Source organism: Heptranchias perlo, chromosome 13, assembly GCF_035084215.1.
Source record: "Heptranchias perlo isolate sHepPer1 chromosome 13, sHepPer1.hap1, whole genome shotgun sequence".
NCBI lineage: Eukaryota > Metazoa > Chordata > Chondrichthyes > Hexanchiformes > Hexanchidae > Heptranchias > Heptranchias perlo.
Genome location: NC_090337.1, coordinates 30,186,969 through 30,214,607, shown reverse-complemented (window position 1 = coordinate 30,214,607; position 27,639 = coordinate 30,186,969). Strand labels below are relative to the sequence as shown.

Below are 27,639 nucleotides of genomic sequence, written 5' to 3'. Positions count from 1 at the left end.
TCCATTGCACTCTTGACTTGTGCCTTATAGATGTTGTGGAGGCTTTGGGGAGTCAGGAGGCGAGCCATTCACCTTAGAATACCCAGCCTCTGACCTGCTCTAGTAGCCAAAGCATTTATGTGGCTGGTCTTGTTGAGTTCCTGGTAAATGGTGACCCCCAGAATGTTGATGGCAGGGGATTCGATAACGATAATGCCACTGAATGTCATGGGGAGGTGTTTAGGCTCTCTTGTTGGAGATTGTCATTGTCCAGCCCTTGTGTGGCATGAATGATATTTGCCACTTATCAGCCCAAGCCTGGATGATGACCAGATTTTGCTGAAGTGGGGAATGGGCTGCTTCATTATCTGAGGAATTGCAAATGGAGCTGAACACTGTGCAATGTTCAGTGGACAGTCCTACTTCTGTCCTTATGATGGAGGGAAGGTCATTGATGAAACACCTGAAGATAATTGGGCCTAGGACCCTGCACTGAGGAACTCCTGCAGCGATGTCCTGGCAGTGAGATGATTGGCCTCCAACAACCATAACCATCTTCCTTTGTGCCAGGTATAGGTACAGCCACGGGACAGTTTTCCCCCTTGATCCATTATTGACTTCAGTTTTACTATGGCTCCTTGGTGCCACACTTGGTTGAATGCTGCCTTGATGTCAAGGGCAGTCACCCTCACCTCACTTCTGGAATTCAGCTCGAGTCCATGTTTAGACCAAGACTGTAATGAGGTCTGGAGCAGAATTTTGCATCAGTGAGCAGATTATTGGTAATGCCACTTACTGTTGATGACTCCTTCCATCACTTTGCTAATGATTGAGAATAGGCTTCTTACATGGTAATTGGCCGGGTAGGATTTGTCCTGCCTTTTGTGGCCAGGACATACCTGGGCAATTTTGCGCACTGTCGTGTCGATGCCAGTATTGTAGTGTTGGGACAGCTTGGCTGGAGGCACGGCTAGTTCTGGAGCTCAGGTCTTCAGTATTACAGCTGGGATGTTGTCGGGACCCGAAGCCTTCGGTGTATCCAGTGCACTCAACCATTTCTTGATGTCACACGGAGTGAATCGAATTTGTTGAAGACTGGCATCTGTGATGGTGGGGACCTCGGGAGGAGACAGAGAAGGATTATCCACTTGGCACTTCTGGCTGAAGATGGTTGTGAATGCATCAGCTTTGTCTTTTGAACGTGATGGGCTCCGCCATCCTTGAGGATGGGGACGTTCATGGAGCCGCTTCCTCCCGTAAATTGCTCAATTATCCACCACTGCGACTGGATGTGGCAGGAGAGCAGAGCTTTAACCTGATGTGTTAGTTGTGGGATCACATAAATGTCTATAGCATACTGTTTAGCATGTAGTCCTGTATTGTAGCTTTATCAGATTGGCACCTCATTTTCATGTACACCTGGAGCTGCTTCCAGCATGCTTTTCTACTGAACTAAGGTTGGTCATCTGGCTTGATGGTGATGGAGGAGTGAGGAGTATACCAGGTCATTCCCTTCCCTAATGGACATTAGTGAACCAGTTGAATTTTTCACAACACTTTTACTAATATCAGTTCCTTATTCCAGATTTTATCATAGAATCATACAGCACAGGAGGCAGCCATTCGGTCCAACGTGTCTGTACCGGCTCTTTGACGAACTATCCCACTCCCCTACTCTTTCCCCATAGTCCTTTTCTCTGAATTTAACTGAATTCAAATTTTCAAACTGGTGCTGGTAGGATTTGAACTCATGTTATCTGGATTATTAGTCCCTGCCTCTGGATCACTAGTCCAGTAACATAAGCAGTGCACTACCATACCCTGTACCATATGGTAAAAAATACAACACAAACTAGTCTGGAGTGAAACTTAAGTAAAACCATGCTCATCCTTGGGGCTGGCAACAGAAAATAAACCCAACTTAACTCAATTAAGTTCTATGACGGCCATCCACATTTAATTTTTTTAAATTTGTTCATGGGATGTGGGTGTCGCCGGCGAGGCCGGCATTTATTGCCCATCCCTAATTGCCCTTGAGAAGGTGGTGGTGAGCCGCCTTCTTGAACCGCTACAGTCCGTGTGGTGACGGATCTCCCACTGTGCTGTTAGGGAGTTCCAGGATTTTGACCCAGCGACGATGAAGGAACGGTGATATATTTCCAAGTCAGGATGGTGTGTGACTTGGAGGGGAACGTGCAGGTGGTGTTGTTCCCATGTGCCTGCTGCTCTTGTCCTTCTAGGTGGTAGAGGTCGCGGGTTTGGGAGGTGCTGTCGAAGAAGCCTTGGCGAGTTGCTGCAGTGCATTCTGTGGATGGTACACACTGCAGCCACAGTGCGCCGGTGGTGAAGGGAGTGAATGTTTAGGGTGGTGGATGGGGTGCCAATCAAGCGGGCTGCTTTATCTTGGATGGTGTCGAGCTTCTTGAGTGTTGTTGGAGCTGCACTCATCCAGGCAAGTGGAGAGTATTCCATCACACTCCTGACTTGTGCTTTGTCGATGGTGGAAAGGCTTTGGGGAGTCACAAGGTGAGTCACTTGCCGCAGAATACCCAGCCTCTGACCTGCTCTTGTAGCCACAGTATTTATAAGACTGGTCCACTTAAGTTTCTGGTCAATGGTGACCCCCAGGATGTTGATGGTGGGGGATTCGGCGACGGTAATGCAGTTGAATGTCATGGGGAGGTGGTTAGACTCTCTCTTGTTGGAGATGGTCATTGCCTGGCACTTATCTGGCGCGAATGTTACTTGCCACTTACGAGCCCAAGTCTGGATGTTGTCCAGGTCTTGCTGCATGCGGGCTCGGACTGCTTCATTATTTGAGGGGTTGCGAATGCAATCATCAGCGAACATCCCCATTTCTGGCCTTATGATGGAGGGAAGGTCATTGATGAAGCAGCTGAAGATGGTTGGGCCGAGGACACTGCCCTGAGGAACTCCTGCAGCAATGCCCTGGGGCTGAGATGATTGGCCTCCAACAACCACTACCATCTTCCTTTGTGCTAGGTATGACTCCAGCCACTGGAGAGTTTTCCCCTGATTCCCATTGACTTCAATTTTACTAGGGCTCCTTGGTGCCACACTCGGTCAAATGCTGCCTTGATGTCAAGGGCAGTCACTCTCACCTCACCTCTGGAATTCAGCTCTTTTGTCCATGTTTGGACCAAGGCTGTAATGAGGTGTGGAGCCGAGTGGTCCTGGCGGAACCCAAACTGAGCATCGGTGAGCAGGTTATGGGCGAGTAAGTGCCGCTTGATAGCACTGTCGACGACACCTTCCATCACTTTGCTGATGATTGAGAGTAGACTGATGGGGCGGTAATTGGCCGGATTGGATTTGTTCTGCTTTTTGTGGATAGGACATACCTGGGCAATTTTCCACATTGTCGGGTGGATGCCAGTGTTGTAGCTGTACTGGAACAGCTTGGCTAGAGGCGCAGCTAGTTCTGGAGCACAAGACTTCAGCACTACAGCTGGGATGTTGTCGGGCCCCATAACCTTTGCTGTATCCAGTGCACTCAGCCGTTTCTTGATATCACGTGGAGTGAATCGAATTGGCTGAAGACTGGCTTCTGTGATGGTGGGGATATCGGGAGGAGGCCGAGATGGATCATCCACTCGGCACTTCTGGCTGAAGATGGTTGCAAACGCTTCAGCCTTGTCTTTTGCACTCACGTGCTGGACTCCGCCATCATTGAGGATGGGGATGTTTGCAGAGCCTCCTCCTCCCGTTAGTTGTTTAATTGTCCACCACCATTCACGACTGGATGTGGCAGGACTGCAGAGCTTTGATCTGATCCGTTGGTTGTGGCATCGCTTAGCTCTGTCGATAGCATGTTGCTTCCGCTGTTTAGCATGCATGTAGTCCTGAGTTGTAGCTTCACCAGGTTGGCACCTCATTTTTAGGTACCCCTGGTGCTGCTCCTGGCATGCTCTTCTACATTCCTCATTGAACCAGGGTTGATCCCCTGGCTTGTTGGTGATGGTCGAGTGAGGAATATGCCGGGCCATGAGGTTACAGATTGTGCTGGAACACAATTCTGCTGCTGCTGATGGCCCACAGTGCCTCATGGATGCCCAGTTTTGAGCTGCTCGATCTGTTCTGAATCTATCCCATTTAGCACAGTGGTAGTGCCACACAACACGTTGGATGGTGTCCTCAGTGCGCAGACAGGACTTCGTCTCCACGAGGACTGTGCGGTGGTCACTTCTACCAATGCTGTCATGGACAGATGCATTTGCGACAGGTAGATTGGTGAGGACGAGGTCAAGTAAGTTTTTCCCTCGTGTTGGTTCGCTCACCACCTGTCGCAGGCCCAGTCTGGCAGCTATGTCCTTCAGGACTCGGCCAGCTCGGTCAGTAATGGTGCTACCGAGCCACTCTTGGTGATGGACATTGAAGTCCCCCACCCAGAGTACATTTTGTGCCCTTGCTACCCTCAGTGCTTCCTCCAAGTGGTGCTCAACATGGAGGAGGACTGATTCATCAGCTGAGGGAGGACGGTCGGTGGTAATCAGCAGGAGGTTTCCTTGCCCATGTTTGACCTGATGCCATGAGATTTCATGGGGTCCAGAGTCAAACTTAAAATATCAAACTCGTTAGTCTGTGCAAGCAACATCAGTTCAAAACCTGAATTTTCAATAATCAATTTCTCCTACAATAGGATCAACTATGTGCTTGTGATCCGATACAAATTTGAATGATAAATCAATTCCCACTAACTAAATTTGTTTTCCAATATTGAGCAAAAAACACTTGGCAAATCCCTAGCAACCTACTCTTTCAAAGAACTGTGCAATACCCATTATACAGGAAACACTCCAATGCAAAGCATACATTCAGACACTTCAGCCCAAAGAAGGCTATTTGGCCCTTCGTAGTGCTAGCTCCACATCAGAGCACTCTACACTAATTCCATTCTCTGCTCCTTTCCCATACCCTTCCATACTGAGAAGAGACAGAGGAAATCTTTCTCAAATTGTTTGCTGATAATTTTGGCATAAAAAGATTGTAATAATACTTGCTCAACAGGCCAAGAACAGCAAACCCATACAAATGATAGCAGAAATAGGAGTGGTTCATTAGTTGCATTCCAACAGAAACTCACACTGCAGGAACCGGTTTATGTAACTTGAACCACCTCGAACAACTTGCGTGAGTAAAAGGTGAATGAAGCACAAACTGAATTTCTATTTTTTTTTAAAAAGACATCTTCATTTTAACCCAATAAAAGTTACACATTGCACGCTTGTACAATTTCTTCCATGAACTGGAACTGCATTAAGTGTATATTTGCAAGTCTCCCAGATGAATCATCCAGTTTATCTAATGAGTAGCGCAGTCCTCGTAACCAAGAGGATCTCAGGTTTGATTCCTGGACCGCAGTGAGTAAGTTTATCTACCACAGCATCAGTAGGAGCACAACAGTCCTCAGCATCCTGTGATTAAGAGAAAACATGCCAACAATTCTGCAAGCATTTCTAGCAACCTTTGCTGGAGGCGGGCATATATGATCAGACTCAAATGTGAAAAATCAAAATTATGTATGAACACGATGTACCAGAAAGAGAGGTTGGATGTGGATGCCCAGGATAGTACACATGCAATTTTAGCAACTGCACTGAATCTGCTGTAACTTAATCTTGAGCAAACAGTTAACTTCAAAGTTACTGAAATAAAAACAGAAAATGCTGCAAATACTCAGCAAGTCAGGCAGCATCTGTAGAGAAAGAAACAGAGTTAACATTTCAGGTCGATGACCTTTCGTCAGAACTGGAAGAAGTTGAAGATTTAACAATTTTTAAGCAAGTACAAAGCCAGGCAAGGGAGCGGGGGGAGGAAAGAACATAAGGGAAGGTCTCTGATAAGATGGAGGGCAGAAGTGATTAAATGACAAAAGGGATGATGATGCAAGGAACGTGGTAATCATAGAAAGTTACAGCACAGAAGGAGGCCATTTGGCCCATCGCGTCCAGCTTAATCCCACTTTCCAGCACTTGGTCCGTAGCCCTGTAGGTTACGGCATTTCAAGCGCACATCCAAGTACTTTTTAAAATGATGTGGAGATGCCGGTGATGGACTGGGGTTGACAATTGTGAACAATTTTACAACACCAAGTTATAGTCCAGCAATTTTATTTTAAATTCACAAGCTTTCGGAGGCTTCCTCCTTCCTCAGGTGAACGATGTGGAAATGAAATCCTCGAAATGAAATCGCATTCATAATTCACAGAACAATGCTTGGTGATTACAGACAGTTTTTTCAACTGCCCGTTGCCAAGGCAATCAGTGTGCAGACAGACAGGTGTTACCTGCCAGGTCTCAGAATATACAAATCACCAAAAAAAACAACAAACAAAAAAAAACAGAGATAGAGAGGTAGAAACATAGAAAAGACAGTAACTGACCCGTTATATTAAAAACAGATAACATTTGTTCGCTGGTGGGGTAACGTGTAGCGTGACATGAACCCAAGATCCCAGTTGAGGCCGTCCTCATGGGTGCGGAACTTGGCTATCAATTTCTGCTCGACGATTTTGCGTTGTCGTGTGTCTCGAAGGCCGCCTTGGAGTATGCTTACCCGAAGGTCGGTGGCTGAATGTCCTTGACTGCTGAAGTGTTCCCCGACTGGGAGGGAACCCTCCTGTTTGGCGATTGTTGCGCGGTGTCCGTTCATCCGTTGTCGCAGTGTCTGCATGGTCTCGCCAATGTACCATGCTCTGGGGCATCCTTTCCTGCAACGTATGAGGTAGACAACGTTGGCCGAGTCACAGGAGTATGAACCATGCACCTGGTGGGTGGTGTTCTCTCGTGTGATGGTGGTATCTGTGTCGATGATCTGGCATGTCTTGCAGAGGTTACCGCGGCAGAGTTGTGTGGTGTCGTGGACGCTGTTCTCTTGAAAGCTAGGTAATTTGCTGCGAACGATGGTCTGTTTGAGGTTGTGTGGCTGTTTAAAGGCGAGTAGTGGAGGTGTGGGGATGGCCATAGCGAGGTGTTCGTAGTCATTGATGACATGTTGAAGGCTGCGGAGAACATGGCGTAGTTTCTCCGTTCCGGGGAAGTACTGGACGACAAAGGGTACTCTGTTGGTTGCGTCCCGTGTTAGTCTCCTGAGGAGGTCTATGCGATTTTTTGCTGTGGCCCGTCGGAACTGTCGATCGATAAGTCGAGCGTCATATCCCGTTCTTACTAGGGCGTCTTTCAGCATCTGTAGGTGTCCATCACGTTCCTCCTCGTCTGAGCAGACCCTGTGTATTCGCAGGGCCTGTCCATAGGGGATGGCCTCTTTGACGTGGTTAGGGTGGAAGCTGGAAAAGTGGAGCATCGTGAGGTTGTCCGTGGGCTTGCGGTAGAGTGAGGTGCTGAGGTGCCCGTCTTTGATGGAGATTCGTGTGTCCAAGAAAGAAACTGATTCTGAGGAGTAGTCCATGGTGAGCTTGATGGTGGGATGGAACTTGTTGATGTTATCATGTAGTCTCTTCAGTGATTCTTCGCCGTGGGTCCATAGAAAGAAAATGTCGTCGATGTATCTGGTGTATAGTGTTGGTTGGAGGTCTTGTGCAGTGAAGAAGTCGTGCTCGAACTTGTGCATGAAAATGTTGGCGTATTGGGGTGCGAATTTGGTCCCCATGGCTGTTCCGTGTGTTTGGGTAAAGAACTGGTTATCGAAGGTGAAGACATTGTGATCCAGGATGAAGCGGATGAGTTGTAGGATGGCGGCCGGAGATTGGCTGTTGTTGGTGTTGAGTATTGATGCTGTCGCAGCGATGCCGTCATCGTGGGGGATACTGGTGTATAGTGCCGAGACGTCCATCGTGGTGAGAAGTGTTCCTGGTTCAACTGGTCCGTGGGTACTGAGTTTTTGTAGGAGGTCTGTGGTGTCGCGACAGAAGCTGGGGGTTCCCTGTACGATGGGTTTCAGGATGCCCTCGATGTATCCAGAGAGGTTCTCACACAGGGTTCCGTTGCCTGATACGATAGGACGTCCGGGTGTGTTGGCTTTGTGTATCTTTGGGAGGCAGTAGAAGTCTCCCACGCGGGGAGTACGTGGGATGAGAGTGCGTAGGATGCTTTGAAGGTCTGGATCGAAGGTCTTGATCAGTTTGTTGAGCTGGTGGGTGTGTTCTTTGGTCGGGTCTGCGGGTAACCGTCTGTCGTGTTCCTGGTTGTCCAGTTGTCGGTATGCTTCTTTGCAATAGTCCGTTCTGTTCTGTATGACTATGGCTCCTCCTTTGTCCGCTGGTTTGATGACGATGTTGCGGTTGGTCTTGAGAGCGTTGATGGCGTTGCGTTGTGCTCGGGTGACATTCTGGACTGTCTTCTGAGTGCGGCTGATGAATCTCGCATTGACGCATTTCCTGACAGCTTGAGCATACATGTCCAGCTGAGGGCAGCGACCCTCTGGACCTATTGGATGTTTATCCCATCCAATATTTCACACTCAACTACAATCTCTGCATCATCCCCCTCTTTTGTGAAGACAGATGCAAAGTATTCATTAAGAACCATACCCACATCTTCCACGCCCACACATAGGTTACCTTTTTGGTTTCTAATAGGCCCTACTCTTTCCTTAGTTATCCTCATGCTCGTTATGTAATGGAACAAATAAAGAAACAAAAGATGGGTCTAGAGGAACTGTAAATGGCAACAGCAGAACCATTACCAGCACCTGCTGTCCGAAAAAAATGGGAGCAGTGGTTATGATCTGAAGTTATTGAAATCAATGTCGAGTCCAGAAGGTTGTAAAGTGCCTAATTAAAGTTACTGAATCTGACTTGCAGTGATGAATAAGCGGAAACTGTCCACATATTCCAGAGAATCGATACTGTAGTTTACTTATTCGATGACACAGTACTGGCAAAAATAAGGAAAAGTTGGCAATAATTTTTTTTGCAAATTTAGCTCAAATTGATGACAGACTTCTAGAACTGGATTCTGTTCAGCAAAATGACATTTGAATGCTGAAAAATGTTGATTTTATTGACTTATTTTTCCATTTTTAAAAAGAAAACAGAAAAACAAAATAAATTTCAGAGAAGCAACCATGATGAAGTTTCCAACAAAAAAAGATTTTCAACCACAAAAACAACTTGCATTTATATAGCACTTTTAACGTAGTAAAATGTCCCAAGGCACTTAATAGGTGCGTAATCAGACAAAAACTGACACCAAGCCAAAGAAAGAGATATTAGGACAGGTGACCAAATGCTTAGTCAAAAAGGTAAGTTTTAAGCAGCGTCTTAAGACGAGAGGGGTGGAGAGGTGAAGACGTTTAACAATGCATATGAGCTGGAGGTTATCACCACAAAACTGGCTCACTTATAGCATTCGGTCCATGTACATCCATTTATCTTCAAATTATTGAAAAAATGATCGTACAGTTTTCCATTGTGGATGAACCACACCATGCAAATAATAGTAACGACTCGCAACTTTAATTTCTGGTCAATTGATAGGAATTAAAGTTGCAAGTCATTACTATTACACGCCAATGAGGTTGAAACCTCATCGCTGGCCTATGTGGGTTAGCTAAGCACACTGACCTACTTATGGCGAGGAATATACATTAAAAAAAATGTTCAAAGATTATAGCTACCAAAATGTTCTTGGCCAAATCTAGAAGATGCTGCAAAATGCCACCAGCTGGAATTCAAGAAAAGGAAATAATTGGAGAACTTCAATGACTGACACTACTTTTTTTTTTATTCGTTCTCGGGATGTGGGCATCGCTGGCGAGACTGGCATTTATTGCCCATCCCTAATTGCCCTCGAGAAGGTGGTGGTGAGCCGCCTTCTTGAACCGCTGCAGTCCGTGTGGTGACGGTTCTCCCACAGTGCTGTTCGGAAGGGAGTTCCAGGATTTTGACCCAGCGACAATGAAGGAACGGTGATATATTTCCAAGTCGGGATGGTGTGTGACTTGGAGGGGAACGTGCAGGTGGTGTTGTTCCCATGTGCCTGCTGCTCTTGTCCTTCTAGGTGGTTGAGGTCGCGGGTTTGGGAGGTGCTGTCGAAGAAGCCTTGGCAAGTTGCTGCAGTGCATCCTGTGGATGGTACACACTGCAGCCACAGTGCGCCGGTGGTGAAGGGAGTGAATGTTTAGTGTGGTGGATGGGGTGCCAATCAAGCGGGCTGCTTTATCTTGGATGGTGTCGAGCTTCTTGAGTGTTGTTGGAGCTGCACTCATCCAAGCAAGTGGAGAGTATTCCATCACACTCCTTACTTGTGCCTTGTAGATGGTGGAAAGGCTTTGGGGAGTCACAAGGTGAGTCACTCGCCGCAGAATACCCGGCCTCTGACCTGCTCTCGTAGCCACAGTATTTATATGGCTGGTCCAGTTAAGTTTCTGGTCAATGGTGACCCCCAGGATGTTGATGGTGGGGGATTCGGTGATGGTAATGCCGTTGAATGTCAAGGGGAGGTGGTTAGACTCTCTCTTGTTGGAGATGGTCATTGCCTGGCACTTATCTGGCACAAATGTTACTTGCCGCTTATGAGCCCAAGCCTGGATGTTGTCCAGGTCTTGCTGCATGCGGGCTCGGACTGCTTCATTATTTGAGGGGTTGCGAATGGAACTGAACACTGTGCAGTCATCAGCGAACATCCCCATTTCTGACCTTATGATGGAGGGAAGGTCATTGATGAAGCAGCTGAAGATGGTTGGGCCGAGGACACCGCCCTGAGGAACTCCTGCAGCAATGCCCTGGGGCTGAGATCATTGGCCTCCAACAACCACTACCATCTTCCTTTGTGCTAGGTATGACTCCAGCCACTGGAGAGTTTTCCCCGATTCCCATTGACTTCAATTTTACAGGGGCTCCTTGGTGCCACACTCAGTCAAATGCTGGCTTGATGTCAAGGGCAGTCACCCTCACCTCACCTCTGGAATTCAGCTCTTTTGTCCATGTTTGGACCAAGGCTGTAATGAGGTCTGGAGCCGAGTGGTCCTGGCGGAACCCAAACTGAGCATCGGTGAGCAAGTTATTGGTGAGTAAGTGCCGCTAGATGGCACGGTCGACGACACCTTCCATCACTTTGCTGATGATTGAGAGTAGACTGATGGGGCGGTAATTGGCCGGATTGGATTTGTCCTGCTTTTTGTGGACAGGACATACCTGGGCAATTTTCCACATAGTCGGGTAGATGCCAGTGTTGTAGCTGTACTGGAATAGCTTGGCTGGAGGTGCGGCTAGTTCTGGAGCACAAGTCTTCAGCACTACAGTTGGGATGTTGTCGGGCCCCATAGCCTTTGCTGTATCCAGTGCACTCAGCCGTTTCTTGTTATCACGTGGAGTGAATCGAATTGGCTGAAGACTGGCTTCCGTGATGGTGGGGATATCGGGAGGAGGCCGAGATGGATCATCCACTCGGCACTTCTGGCTGAAGATGGTTGCAAACGCTTCAGCCTTGTCTTTTGCACTCACGTGCTGGACTCCGCCATCATTGAGGATGGGGATGTTTGCAGAGCCTCCTCCTCCCGTTAGTTGTTTAATTGTCCACCACCATTCACGACTGGATGTGGCAGGACTGCAGAGCTTTGATCTGATCCGTTGGTTGTGGAATCGCTTAGCTCTGTCTATAGCATGTTGCTTCCGCTGTTTAGCATGCATGTAGTCCTGAGTTGTAGCTTCACCAGGTTGGCACCTCATTTTTAGGTACGCCTGGTGCTGCTCCTGGCATGCTCTTCTACACTCCTCATTGAACCAGGGTTGAACTCCTGGCTTGTTGGTAATGGTAGAGTGAGGAATATGCCGGACCATGAGGTTACAGATTGTGCTGGAATACAATTCTGATGGCCCACAGTGCCTCATGGATGCCCAGTTTTGAGCTGCTAGATCTGTTCTGAATCTATCCCATTTAGCACGGTGGTAGTGCCACACAACACGTTGGATGGTGTCCTCAGTGCAAAGACGGGACTTCATCTCCACGAGGACTGTGCGGTGGTCACTCCTACAAATACTGTCATGGACAGATGCATTTGCGACAGGTAGATTGGTGAGGACGAGGTCAAGTAAGTTTTTCCCTCGTGTTGGTTCGCTCACCACATGTCGCAGGCCCAGTCTGGCAGCTATATCCTTCAGGGCTCGGCCAGCTGGTCAGTAGTGGTGCTACCAAGCCACTCTTGGTGATGGACATTGAAGTCCCCCACCCAGAGTACATTCTGTGTCCTTGCTACCCTCAGTGCTTCCTCCAAGTGGTGCTTGGACTGATTCATCAGCTGAGGGAGGACGGTAGGTGGTGATCAGCAGGAGGTTTCCTTGCCCATGTTTGACCTGATGCCATGAGATTTCATGGGGTCCAGAGTCAATGTTGAGGACTCCCAGGGCCACTCCCTCCTGACTGTATATCACTGTACCTGTACCGCCACCTCTGGTGGGTCTGTCCTGCCGGTGGGACAGGACATACCCAGGGATGGTGATGGAAGAGTCTGGGACGTTGGCTGAAAGGTATGATTCTGTGAGTATGGCTATGTCAGGCTGTTGCTTGACTAGTCTGTGGGACAGCTCTCCCAATTTTGGCACAAGTCCCCAGATGTTGGTAAGGAGGACCTTGCAGGGTTGACTGGGCTTGGTTTGCCGTTGTCGTGTCCGGTGCCTAGTGGTCCGATGCCGGGTGGTCCGTCCGGTTTTATTCTTATTCTGACTTTTCGTCGCGGGATTTTACAACTGAGTGGCTTGCTCGGCCATTTCAGAGGGCAATTAAGAATCAACCACATTGCTGTGGGTTTGGAGTCACATATCGGCCAGGTTTCCTTCCCGAAAGGACATTAGTGAACCGGATGGGTTTTTACGACAATCCGGCCATCATTTAATTCCAGATTTTTATTTAATTAAATTTTAATTAATTGAATTTAAATTCGCCAGCTGCTGTGGCGGGATTTGAACTCATGACTCTGGATTTTAGTCCAGGCCTCTGGATTCCTAGTCCAGTAACATAACTACTATGCTACCGTGCCCTACTGCTATAAAAGAACAAATTAAGGGCATATTTGAGACCTGGCTTTTATGAAATGCAGTTGAAGTCCCATGATTCAAGAGACCATTACTTCCAGAGTATAAAATTCCCAAAGCACTTGCTCAGTAAATACACTAAAGGTGTGTACACAACAAATCAATAAGGGAGAACCAATCCTTCCTGTAAGAACACAGTGACAAATGTAAGGAGTTTTTGTCTCCCATCGCAATGCTGAATTTTGTATTTAACTCTCATTCAAGAAACTCGCACACTTCCTTCCTCACCTGCATTATTTCTACACATCAGAACTCTGCCCAGAAACAAATCCCACTGATCATTTACCCTGCCTGCATTATGCTCATTGTTATAGTTCAGGCTTTTCCCCAATACTTTTGCCTTGTGCTCATGGCAAAGAGGCAGTTTCCACAAACAGACTTACTAGCCAAAACCTGCATCCTAATGCTAGTCAATGGGGGGGGCAGCAGAAGAGAGAAAAAAAATCTAATTGGCATGACTGACTCTGTGGATTTTGGAGGAGGCCAAGCATGATTGTCCACTCAGCATTTTTGTCTGAAGATGCTTGCAAACACTTTAGCTTTGTCGCTTGCACTCACATGCTCAGCTCCACCATGGATTGAGGATGGGTATGCTCATGGAGCATCCATCTCCAGTTAGTTGCCTGACTGCACATCACCATTCTTGATGATGTGGTAAAGCTGCAGAGCTCTGCTTTGATCCACTCGTTGTGGGACCACTTAGCTGTCTATATATAGCCTGTTGTTTTTGGTGTTTTGAAACCAGAATGGAGAGATTCAAACAAGGAATTGCAAGAAAGATAGGCACAGATTTGGGAAGTGATCACATGGTCAAGGACTTCAGAAAGAAAAGGGAGGTTGGAGATGGGCCGGTAGTTTGTAAGGACAGAGGAGTCAAGGGTGGGTTTGTTAACACAGGGGTGATGATGGTGGATCAGAATACAAGGGAGACGGTACCTGAGGTGAGGAACCATTTACAATGTCAGCTAGTACAGCGCCATGAAGGAATGATGGATGGTCAATAGTTTAATAGGAATGAGGTCAAGGGGGAAGGAGATGGGTCTCAGTCGAGATGAGCTCAGAGAGGGCGAGGGGAGCTGGGAGAGAAACTAGAGAAAGCTCTGGATCCAGGGCTGGGAATTGGGCAGGAATGATCCTTGGCGGAGATTTCATAGAATCATAGAAACTTACGGCACAGAAAGAGGCCATTCGGCCCATCATGTCCGTACCGGCCTAAAAAAAACTATCCAACTTAATTCTACTTTCCAGCACTTGGTCCATAGCCCTGTAGGTTATGGCATTTGAAATGCACATCCAAGTACTTTTTAAAATGAGTTGAGGGTTTCTGCCTCTACCACCCTTTCAAGCAGTGAGTTCCAGACCCCCAAGTTGGCTTTGTGGGTAAGGAGAAGGAGGGAAGCAGCAGAAGCAGTTGAACAAATGGTCTCAATTTTAGTGACAAAGAAGTCCATGAGCTTCTTGCACTTACTGTTGGAGATGGTTGGTAGTGGAGAAAAGAAGCTGGGAGTTATCTTTGGTCTCCAGGATAACCCTGGAGTAGTGAGTGGTTTTAACAAAGGAGAGTGAAGCCCATCAGTGCTTGATTTGATCCAGTCAGACCTGGTGATGGATATCTAAACCAGCTGTGCTCCAGAAGTACTCACGTCTTCACCCCTTGGACAAGGAAATGAAGATGGGGGCCATACCAGGGGAATTAAAAATTTTGCTGGGGACAAGTGGATCAAAGGTGAATATGAGGGAGTGGTTGAGCCGGTCAACAGCTGCAGAAGTATCACGGTGAATGGATGACTAAATGCTAGGCAGCTGAAAGTTTGGAAGTGTTGAGATTAGAACCATAAGTAAAAATACAACTGTCAATATACAAAGCAAAAATGCTAACATCTGGCAGGTCTAAATGGATAAAGTACCACAAGACTGTAAAAGAACTGTGCAATTCCATTACAGATATCCGGTGACTACAGCCAGCACCATAAAGATGTAAAATTACTCTCAGATGTTTGGCAAAATTCTTTTCCAAACTATTAAATGTTCAGATAACTTACTTTTAACTTTCCATCAGATTCTGCCAAATGCTGTTCCAAATCTTCAAGCTATAATGTTAAGTACTTAACTGAACAAAGCCTTCACAACGATGCATCTACTGATTTAGTTAATGATACACAATGAAGACTATTGAAAATTAATTCCCTTACATAACAAAATTATTTTCTTAGTTATTTGAGACAGTAAATTCAACGATCGACAAATATAAAAATGACAGTCACATTTTTAGGAGGGGAGAAACAAAAGTTCATGACTATGTATGCCTCTTAATTTTTTTTTTAAAATGTACTTTTATTACAAGACCTTTTTACCAAATCATTTTGCACCACTGGAGATAAAACTATAAAAGCTGTTTTTTTTAAAAAACGAAATCTCTATTTGGCAGACTGTGCTCCAAAGTATTCTGCCAAAGAAATGAGGCACCGGGTCATAATTGCAACTTACAATGTTGCTGATCATGGCCATCCAATCCTGTCAGAGGAGGCAATGAACTTTCCCTCAGCAAGAATGGAAAATGGGAGTGATCCTTTTCATATCCCAGAAACCAAGTCAAATTGTCTCCCAGCAACAAACATAAGAAAGATGCACAGTAGGAAGAAAATATAGTTTTTATTTCCCCTTTAAAGAAAGTGTGGCAGTGAGCCATAAATCTCTGAACAGTAAATGTGACACAAAAAGATTCCCAAACCTGGAGCTTTAAAGATGCACAGTTCCACAATGGCTGTGATTCGAGGAGCCAATGGTGCTAAACAAGAAAATATGATCCAAACCTGCTAAATTTAAAACATTCCTGAGTTGAATTTAAAACAGTTAAATCTTACTGTATAACTTCTTATACTTCAGTCCATCAATTATGATTGTAAGGAGTCGTACAACACCAGGTTATAGTCCAACAGCTTTATTTGAAATCACAAGCTTTCGAAAGCTTGTGATTTCAAATAAAGCTGTTGGAATATAACCTGGTGTTGTACGACTCCTTACATTTGTCCACTCCAGTCCATCACCGGCATCTCCACATCATCAATTATGATGTTATTGCAGTGCTCACAGAAAAAAATCCAAACTAATCTAACTTAAAATAAACAAGATTTATAAGGCCAAGTGCAGTACATTCTAGTTTTTTTTCTATAATCTATGTAGGTGGCATCAAATGTCTGAGAAAACTAGAAATAGTGAAAATAAGCTGAATGCTATTATGAACTATCTTGAGAGTGATCTTCAGCCATGAGAAAAACATTAAAAATCAAATCGAGTCAGACTATCTATTTCGATGCTTAATAGCAATTTTAAGCCAATTTCTGGAGTCATATAATTTAAGCATAAAATAATTGTTTATTAAGTATCAGCTTGCCCAAACGTTCCTGCTCTCTTTTGTGTCAACATACAAGTTCCTGTGCTTCTAATTTTCATTTTAACTCCTCTAAGGGTACATCAGGCTAATACATACCATTTAAACCTGTAAAGCATCTTTGAGGAAATTTGTTCAAATTTAATCAAGTCTCTTATCCAGTAACCAGCTAGTAACTGACTCAAATAGGAGTGCGAACAAAAACAAAAGCTTGTAAAATTCTTATTGGCTTTTAATTATTTTTCAAATCAGCTGTGCTAAGGTTTTAAATTGCCATGTTTCTGTCAGCTTTTGCCAAATTGAACCATATTTGCATTTGTATCAGTTTTCAAGAAAGGAACCAAGTCTACATTTTCAAAAAATCAACATTTTTTTATATATAAAAAACTTGAGAGAGCAATTCCACAAGTGCCAATATGATATTGCCTCACCTATGTAAGGAGAGTAAAATGGATTAAAAAAATAATATATAAAATGTCTAATAGCTAATTAAGAATTTTATTTTTATTCTTACAATTAGTGACCTATTGAGCTGTAATTCAACAATATTTGCATCTACACTATTTCATTCAGCACTAAATTAGGATTGCTTAATTGGCCATTCACGCAATGTAGTACTTTCAGAGAACGAGCATATCACAAACAAATATGTAATGTGTGAATTGTTCCAACGCACGACTTGAACCAAATCATTTAGATTTTCTCAAAAAAAATTAAACTTGGGAATTTCACAAAACAGCACCAAGTATTTATTCTGTGGTATGTCACAAAGTTTATTATGTAAACGCATGTATTTTCCAGTCAAGTAAGTGGAAAGTGTCACAACTAGATAATAAAGAATGCCATATAGTACAATATGGTGGTAGATTATACACATCACGCCCATGATAATTTACATAATGTGGCAATCACATTAACACAACAGGTTTTGGATAACTAACAAGGTGACAACATGCACCAAAACAAAAAGACGTTCTGGTAAATTGCAGGATTCATAAAATTCAATGTTTACACCGGGGCCTCAACAAGTATTTCAAAACTATTTTCAAAAACAAATCTGCAATTTCCTCGCAGATTATATGACATCAGTACATCTTACAATGCCATTGTGCCATCATCGCCAACAACTTTAAAACATTTATCTAAACAGAGCTCTGACTGATTTAGCAAAATATTGTCACAGTCTTTTTTACTGTCCTTGTTACAGTTTTTGAAACAGTTATAAACAGGAGGAAATCACAACACGACAACTAGACAAAATGATTTCACTTCATTGCTTTTAATGTGTGGTGTTCCATGTGAAAAAAGGAGGTTGAGATCCTGAAAGTTTTTCTTGTTTAAGTCAGACTTCATTAGGACATAAATAAAAATGCATCCAATGATACATCACAAAGAAGTGACAATCTAAAAAAACTACAAAGATATTCATGTATGTTTATTCCTCGATTGAAAACCTACTGAATTATTTACATATGGAATATATAATTGCTGCCATGAAATATAAAAATATGAGTTATTTGGTGACTCATTCTGGAGATCATGACATGCTCTATTTTGTTGCCTCAAGTGATTCATGGTCAGCAAACAGCAATAGTATTATTACATGTATTTTGATGAAGTAACCAGTTTAAAAGAAATCTGACTTGTGTTACTCTTTAACCACACTGTAATTTTCCTCGAACGATGCTGGACTAAAACAATTAGAAAAATGTTACAACCAATCAAATCTGAAATCTCTCAACAAGGGACAGTCTCCATAATTTGCTCAATATCAAGCCAGCCTCACTTGTGGAGATAAATAATTTTACTCCTATTTTAGTACCAAATAGAATGTATCCTCACTATCTTAGCTCCTCATTCATTAATTTTATGTTAGTTCAAACTGTCAAAATAAAGAATTACTTTTCTCCATTAGCTTTGAATGTAATGCAGAACAGAGGTGATATTTCTTAGCTACTTCTTTTGCTCACCTATTAATCATACTTTATAATTATAACTAATCTTTGAAACAAATATTATTTTCATATACTTAATTTTTCTTCATTGCAACAAGTTGACAATTTCCTAATCACACGACATCCTATTTAAAAAAACAGAATCTAACAGAACCCATTAAAAAGCAGTAACCTAACATGGGGTTCAGATGACAGTAAGCAAAAATGTCATCTGAAATCTTTGATGGCTTAGTCGCCTGTAATTATACACTTCAAGCTGCTGGTTTATCTGCTTATACTTCAAAAGAGAAAACTATCTAAAATTTAAGAAATCACAGAAATCTGGGGCAAGGGGTGTATGCTCGATGGCTCAGCAAGTTAGCATACTGCCCTTTCATCTCTAGGATCAAAGCGTAAATCCAACCTAACCAGAGAACATTTGCACATTTTCACATGGCCCTACAGCAGAAAATTGACCATAGTTTGGTGCCAGACTGACCATCTCATAGTAAAGCCATAAAGATGGCTGGTGTTAGACGCGGCAAAATTTATACTGCCACTGGGGGGACTGCAGCATTTTCCAGAGGTTGGGGTTAAGGCATCTGACCAGTGTCCAACTGACCTGCAAGTGCTTGATGCTGACATTGATTGAAAAAAAGTGTGCTACCAACTGAGCAAGGCTGACATTCAGAATCAAAAGATTATAGGTTCAAATCCCACTCCTGAAGTTGAGTACAAAAATCTAAGCTAAAAATTCAATGTGTTACTCCCAATGTTCTGGCCAACAATTACCCTCAATCAACACTGCCTAAAATAGATTAACTGCTCATCCATTATATTACTTTTATGAGATCTTGCTGTGCACAAAATGACTGCCAATTTCACCTACATAACAACTCGTCAATATTCAAAATTAGACTGGATACATGGTTGAAGGAAAAGTAGTTGAAGGGATATGGGAACAGGGTGGGTAGATGTGATTATTAATATTTGCTTGCATGGAGGGTAGGGTCAAATGGCCTCTTACGATGTTGAAACTTCTATGTACTTCAAAATAATTAATTGTACGTGAAAGGCTCAGAACCATGATACGCTATTACATAAATACAAGTCTTTCTTTCCTCGCTTTCATGAGAAGTTAAATTCACAGCAAACTCCCATCGATTTTTTTGTTTAAGTCAGAGTCAAGCATCATGTACCCAGATGTGAAACAGGCAAAATGCATATCTGAACAGAAACACATCACATGACTAATACGACCTTCATACTGAATGTTAATTGCGAGACGTCAATTTATCTACTGGAGCATTAAATGAAATCACAAGTGTTTTACATTCACTTTTAATATTTATAAGATCAACACTTTCATTTTGTGTTTCTTAGACTTACTGTAGATTCCAGAGAATTATTCTCGTGAAGAAAGCTCAAGTGGAACTTAATACTAATGCCAATGATACCAAAAGTACTGTTCACAGCTTTCAAAACTTCACCAATAAACCTACAATCATTTTTTTAATAATTTCTGCCATTTGAAGCTCTCGCAATTAACGTATCACAAAGACAGACGTACAAACTGATGCTCATCCCAGATTAGAGCTGTTTAGCATAAAAATTCAGACCAAGGATAATACGATTTGTAGCCTGAGGACCATCACATCCTCCAAAAAAGACGGACGATGGTATCGGGTGGCATTTACACTGCAAACACTTTTAAGCTAAACTCGGAAAACACTAAAGGAAAAAAAAGAGGGCTAGCGTTTTTCTTTTTAATCATGAGTCTACAACAGCAGGTTACCAGATTATTTCTGGTCAACACTGTTGCTCTGTAGAGTTTATTGAAATTCAAGTTGAAGTTGATGCAAAAATAATAAATAACCTGCAAACAAAGGCAGAGTAAAGCGGTGTATCCTCCTCGGCAGCTCCATAAAAAGCAACTGACAGGAGGATCGAAAGCAGGGTGTCGCCGTGAGGCGGGAGGTTCCTGCCCTGAGAGACCAAGGATAATCCCCCGAGCCATAGAAACGGATTCCCAGGGACAACGGCCTACCTGAAGCGCGGGGAGTCCTTCAGACATTCCTCAAAATCCACCGTCAGCTTCATGGTGCGTCTTTCCCGGCTACTACGACTGAACCCTTTCCGTCGTCCACTCGGTGTGTTGTAAAGGCGCGGCTTTTCCACACGCACGCACGCTCGCTCGCTCGTTCGTTCGCTCCGCCACCGCTTCCGACACTTCGCAGCCTCGACTCTAGCCCCGCCCGTGCCCCGCTCCCGCACACCCCCCCGTCAAGGCATTGTGATTGACATCTCCCTGACCATTCAGCGCCGCTCCTGATGCCAGAGGGCCAATGGACTGGAGGGAAGCGACGGGAGGCGGGTCCTGGGCCGATACTAAGTTCGGTTGCACGAGACCTTCCCGGCCGAAGCCGGAGAGAGAGAGGGAGAGAGAAAGGGAGAGAGAGGGAGAGGAGCTGCCGCTGCTGCCCTGGTCTGATTCGGGGCTTTCACCAAAGGATTAACGTTTCGCAATAAAGTCAAATGGTGGTGATTTATTTTTTTAAGAAGAGTCCGAAACACCCATCCAAATCTACACCGAAACAAAATAACGGAGGGGAAAATGTAACTTCGTGCAACTGATTTAATAACATTTACAAAAGGGGCCCTTATAACTTGGGGGGAGTGACAAAGATTCATGGAAGAAGAGCAAAATTAAGTAAAAGATGACGCTATCGCCATCTGCTGGGATATTGCCATAATTATAAACTGTGGGTTTTTTAAATATCACTTTAAACTTCTTTACAATGGGAGAGTTCCCTGGATATATACAGACTCCAATTTATTTTCTTTTGCTTTAAGGCAGTTTGATAAGAGGTATCTAACAAGGGCACAGTGAACTGACGAGCATTTTCTTTTCGCAGTAGCCGTTTTTGAATCATTAGGTATAAATGACCTAATAATTCACAAATGACAAAAGTCAAAGGAAATTGCTCCTCGGTTATTTTCCAGTGTACATTGTTTTTGTGCAACAATCTTCCAGAAGGAGGACACAATTGGAAGTAGGGTAGGAACGTGGATGATTATGGTCATAGTGCGACTGAAATGCTTTTACACAGCACTTCAATAGGTTCGCCGTCTTCTGCCGTGGAAAATTCTGGACACCTCTTTAAAGTGCAAAGTGAGACACTTTCCAATATGGAAAAAGTTTAATTGCAGCGACGCACGAAAAATCCAAATACAGCCACTAGAATTAGGATTGCTTGTTGCTGTTGCCCCCTTTTCCCAGCTGTGCAGATTAATGATATTTAAAACAAACTTTGAGGCAAACTCAGCATGCCGTTCAATGGCTCCATGTGACTATACAAAATTCAGCTTTACAAATAGTTTGAAGCAGCAAAGAGCAAACATGGAGAAGTAAGCATTGCGGTAAAAGAGTGGCTTTCCACTTTACTGATTCCTTATGGTCAAGTATTCATTACATATGCTGCTGCAGGGTTACATGTTGGTCTTGCAATGTCTGCATTATTTCAAACATGTACATCTTGGAAAACTCTGTGCAGCAGTATAGCAGTACCATTGCTGTCCAACATCACCAGATAGTGACAGATGAGGAAGGCCATTTGACCCAGCAGAAATAACCGAAATTACCCCACCCATTACAGCATCCAATAGTTTCTTAAAAGATTCCATGGTTTCACCCCCATGACTCTACTTGGAACTCTAATCCACACATTGATCACTCTTTGTGTAAAAAAGAATTTCCTGAGCTCAGTCCTAAAAATTTATCTTTTACTAGTTTAAATCTATATCCCCACGTCCTACTCTCAATATTAAAGTAACATTCTGGATTGACCTTTTCTATTCCCTTAGCTTTCTTATAAACCTACAAACATAGAAGTTACAACAAATATATATACATATATATATATAACACCTTTAACATAGTAAAATGCCCCAAGGCATTGACAAAATTTGACACCAGGCCATGTAAGGAGATATTAGGTCAGGTGACCAAAAGCTTGGTCAAATAGATAGGTTTTAAGGAGCATTTTAAAGGAGAAGTAAAGAGGTGGAGAGGTTTAAGGAGGGAATTCCAGGGCTTAGGACCTAGACAGCTGAAGGCATAGCCGCCAACGGAGGGGCGAAGGAAATTGGCGACGCACAAGAGGCCAGAATTGGAGGAACACAGGGTTCTTGGAGGGTTGTAGGGCTGGAGGAGGTTACAGAAATAGCAAGGGGCAAGGCCATGGAGGGATTTGAACACAAGGATGAGAATTTTAATATCAAGGTTTTGCTGGACCAGGAACCAATGTAGGTCAACGAGCACAGGAGTGATGGGTGAACGGGACTTGGTGCGGGTTAGGATACGGGCAGCAGAGTTTTGGATGAGCTCAAGTTTACAGAGGGCGGAAGATGAGAGGCTGGCCAGGAGAAACAGAAAGACAGAAACAGGCCATTTGGTACAATGTTTACTCTCCACACGATCAAATTGTTTTAATCACATTTACCCACCCTGTTCCCATATCCCTTCAACCTCTTTTCCTTCATCCACCTATCCAATCTAATTGTGAATGTTGACATAGTTTCTGTCTCAACTACCAACCCAGGATAGTGAATTCCACAGATTCACAACTCCCTGTGTAAAGAAGTTTCTTCTGAATCAGTTCTAAATCTCTTCCATTTAATCTATGGTCCTTATTCTTGTCCCCTGAAATACTGGAAATAGACTGCTTCTATATACCCTGACCCATCCTTTCATAATTTTAAACACTTCTATCATACCACCCCATAATCTGTGTTGTTCTACAAAAAAAAACAGGTGTCTAATCTATCTTTGTATTTAAATTTCCTTATACCAGGTTGCCTTATAGTGAATCTGTGCTGTACCCTCTCTAATGCCTTAATTTTCTTCCTGTAGTGTGAAGCTCAGTACTGCACTCAATACTCTAACTGGGGTGGAATTAAGGTTTTATAATAGGCTTACCATTACCTCTTGGCTCTTAGATTGTTTACCCCTTGAGATAAAACCTTTTTTAAACAGACTTATCGACCTGAGGTGCCTTTAATGTTTTGTGAACTTGTACTCCCAAGTCCCTCTGCTCTTCCCCAGCACCGAGCGTACTTCCATTCAGAGTATAATTACTGCTGTGTTTGTTTTACCAAAATGCACCAGTCACACTCACATTTGAATTACATATGCCACTTTTTAGCCCATTCTTCCATCTTATCGATGCCACTTTGCAGCTTCCTTTGGTCTTCTAAAGAATTAACTACACCTCCTATTTTGGTATCATCTTCAAATTTTGACACTGCTCCCTCTAGGCCTAAATCTAAATCACACAGTGAACAAAAGTGGCCCTAGAATTGAATCCTGTGGGGCACCATTACCCATGTTCAACCAGACTGAAAAACTGCCCTTAACTCCCACTCACTGTTTCCTCCCTTCTAACCAATTTTCATTCCGGTTTGCTATTCTCCCTCTAATTCCATACCCCTCAATCTCCTCCAGTAATCTTCCTCTATAAGATCACCTCTTAGATGCCTTCTTTCCAACAAGAACTTGCATTTATATAGTGCCTTTAACATAGAAGAGCTTCACAGAGGTGTAAGCAAAAAAAGGATACTAGGCCAAAGAAGGAATCAGGAGTGAACAAAAGCTTGATCAAAGTGGTGGGGGGGGGGGAATAAAAGAGAGTCTTAAAGGAGAAGAGGACAGTGGAGAGACAGAATTCCAGAAAGTGGGACCTGGATGGCTGGGACAAAGGGAGGGGGTGAGCACAAGAGGCCGGAATCAGAGACACAGAGTTCGGTTGGGTTGTAGCAGTGAAGGAGGTTATAGAGATAGTGATGAGGCTGTGGAGGGATTTTAACACAAGGATAAGAATTTTAAATTTGAGGCAGAGGACCAGGAGCCAATGCTGGGTGATGGTAAATGGGACTTGATGCAGGATGGGAAACAGGCAGCAGAATTTTGGACAAGCTGAAATTTACAGGGTGGGGGATGAGAGGCTGACCAGGAGAGAGTTGTAATAGTTGAGTCTGGAGGTAACAAAGGGATCGATGAGGATCTTAGTGTAAGATGGGCTGAGGTAGGGGAAGGGACATGCGGTATTACAGGGGTGGAAGTAGGTGGTCTTTGTGCTGGAGAGGATGTGGGGTCGGAAGCTCAGTTTTGGGTTGAATAGGATGCCTATGTTACGAGCAGTCTAATTCAGCCTGAGACAGTGGCTGGGAAGGGGGGGTGGGGGTGGAGGCGGAGGCAGTGGTGAGGGCAGTTTGTGGCGGGAGCTGAAGATGATGGTTTTGGTCTGCCCTAATTTTAGTTGGAGAAATTTTCAGCTTATCCATGATTGCCTGTCGGCCAAGCAATGTGACAGCACAGAGACGATGGAAGGGACAAGAGAGATAGAACTGGGTGTCATCACGGATGATAGCACCAAGAGGCAGTATATAGATGAGGAAGAGGAGGGAACAAAGAATGGTTCCTTGAGACACTCCTGGTGGTGATGCACAGGTTGAAAGAAAAGCCATCAGTAAAGAGGCTGTGGCTACAATTGGATAGATAAGAGTGGAACCAAGCTGGGGAAGTTCCACCGAGCTGAAGGACACAGGAGAAGTGTTGGAGGAGGATGGTATGATTTACTGTCAAAGGCTACAGAGAGGTTGAGGGGGGATGACACACCACGGTCACAGTCATAGACAACATCATTGATGACTTTGGTTAAGACCATTTCAATGCTATGGGAGTGGTGGAACTTTGATTGGAGTCAATCAAGGCATTGCGGGAAAGATGAGCATGGATCTGATAGATGACAACACATTCATGGACTTGAGAGGAAAGGGAGGTTGGAGATGGGTCAGTACTTTGAAGGACAGAGGGTTCAAGGGTGGGTTTATTCAGAGGGGTAATGCCAGCAATTTTGAAATGGATGGGGATCACACCAGCCGAGAGGGAATCATTAACAATGGAGGCCACCCTGCAAAGTCCAAGTTTCTCCAGTCTTTCCTCATAGCTCAGATCTTTGACACTTGTGACTCTTTCCTGCACTGCCTCCGGTGCTTGACTACATCCTTCGTGTCTCACAACCAGGACTCAAGGTGTGGTGCGGTCCAATCAGAGCCACTGTATAGTTTGGCCACGACTTACTGTGACTTGTATTCTACTTTTTTGGCAATGTAGTTTGTCATTTTATTGGCACGGTTGATTGCTGCTCTGTATTGGTTAGACATGTTAAGCATTGAGATTACTAAGACTCCTACGTCTCTTTCAACTTCATCCTTAGCTACTTTAAAGCTGTCAAGGATTATATGCATTGCTCATTATTTCTTTGCACATGTAGTACTTTATATTTGTATATTAAATTTCAACTGCCATTTTTGTCTACTTGCATATTCTATCTAACTCATTCTGTAATTTCTGAGCTGCATCTTCTGAATCAGTTACTCCTCCTGGTTTTTCATCATCTACAAATTTGACCATTTTGCATTTAGTTTCTGAATTTAGGAACAGTGGTAATCCCTATACTAAGCCCTTAGGGTCCGACTCAGTACTTACCTCCCACCCAGACTTAACTCCACCGAGTACATATTTTCTACCCTTCAGTCACTTAAAAACTACTTGAATTTTTACATTCTTTTGAAGAATTTTTTTCAAAGGATGTTTCAAAAAATTAATCTTCTGGAAAATCAATTTATGTTTCAAAAAAGTCTCAAAATTTTTTTTAAAATTCAGTTAAAAAAATAATACAGCTAATTTCTGCCTCCCACCATCACAGCAGATTCTCAGGAAGTTCATCTAAAAAATGTAGATAATGCTGAGGCTGGGAAGTTGCATAGAATCAGGAGCATCTTTGCAGTGGGTAGAAGTCCTACATTTCCAAAGATGCACTAGGATTCCACAAAAGCAAAAAAAAACACATTTACATCTCCTTCAATTGTTTCTCACCACATGCCCATGAATGGTTACCTCCAGTGCACCCTAAGTCTCTATCCTTGCCACACATCATCATTCATATGTGACACCTCAGTGACAACATCCGGCTTTACCTCTCCCTCTCCACCTCCCAATAATCCCAAAGCTGTTGCCATTTGTCCAACTGACATTTGATAAAACCAGCTTTATATTGTCAAAATCAAAGCTGATAGAATTTCACATCCAGTTTGAGAGTGAGGATCTTGGATCTGAAACTACTGTATTAAACCAAAGTAAGGGCAATTACAATGGCATGAGGACAGAGTTGGCTAAAATGGACTGGGAAAACAGGTTAGAAGGTATGACTGTGGATAAGCAGTGGCAGACATTTAAAAAGATATTTTATGATTCTCAACAAAATTATATCCCAGTAAGGAGGAAAGACTCCACGAGAAGGGTCTACCAACCATGGCTAACTAAGGAAGTTAAGGCTGGTATCAAGTTAAAAGAAAAGGCATACAATGTGGTAAAGATTAGTGGTAAGCCCAAAGATTGGGAAAACTTTAGAAACCAGCAAAAAAAAAGGACTGAAAAAATAAGAGGCAGAAAATAGATTGAGAGTAAACTAACAAGAAATATAAAAACTGACAGTAAGAGCTTTTACAAGTATATAAAAAAGGAAGAGAGTAGCTAAAGTAAGTATAAGTCCCTTAGAGGATGAGACTTGGGAAATAATAATGGAAAACAAGAAAATGGCAGAGGCACTGAACAGATATTTTGTATCTGTCTTCACGGTAGAAGACACTAAAAGCATACCAATAATAGTAGATAATCAAGGGGCAAAGGGGAGGGAGGATCTCAAAACAATCACCATCACTAGAGAAAAAGTACTAGGCAAACTAATGAGTCTGCAGGCTGACAAGTCCCCTGGACCCAATGGCTTGCATCTGAGGGTCTTAAAAGAAGTGGCTACAGAGATAGTGGATGCATTGGTTGTAATCTTCCAAAATTCACTAGATTCTGGAAAGGTCCCAGCGGATTGGAAAACCGCAAGTGTCACGCCCCATTCAAAAAAGGAGACAGAAATCAGGTAACTATCGGCCAATTAGCCTAACATCTGTCATTGGGAAAATGCTAGAATCTATTATCAAGGAAGTTGTAGCAGGACATTTAGAGACTCAAAATAAAATCAAGGAGGGTCAACATAGTTTTATGAAAGGGAAATTGTGTTTGACAAATTTATTAGAATTCTTTGAGGAAGTAACGAGCAAGGTGGATAAAGGGGAACCAGTAGATATAGTGTATTTGGATTTCCGAAAGGCATTCGATAAGATGCCATATAAAAGATTACTGCACAAGGTAAGAGCTCATGGTGTTGAGGGTAATATATTAGCATGGATGGAGGATTGGCTAACTA

At 43.6% G+C, this 27,639-nt stretch overlaps 1 protein-coding gene across 2 annotated transcripts in view; it reads right to left on the bottom strand.

The window, feature by feature from the left end:
* Positions 1-20,567, bottom strand: part of LOC137331458 (arf-GAP with coiled-coil, ANK repeat and PH domain-containing protein 2-like) — a 137,202-nt gene extending 116,635 nt beyond the window's left edge. For both annotated transcript variants that reach the window (XM_067995264.1, XM_067995265.1), the window contains exon 1: positions 20,364-20,567. In XM_067995264.1, the coding sequence (XP_067851365.1) occupies positions 20,364-20,416 (53 nt within the window). In that variant the 5' untranslated portion in view covers positions 20,417-20,567. The remainder of the gene's footprint in view (positions 1-20,363) is intronic.
* Between the last annotated feature and the right edge of the window lie 7,072 nt (positions 20,568-27,639).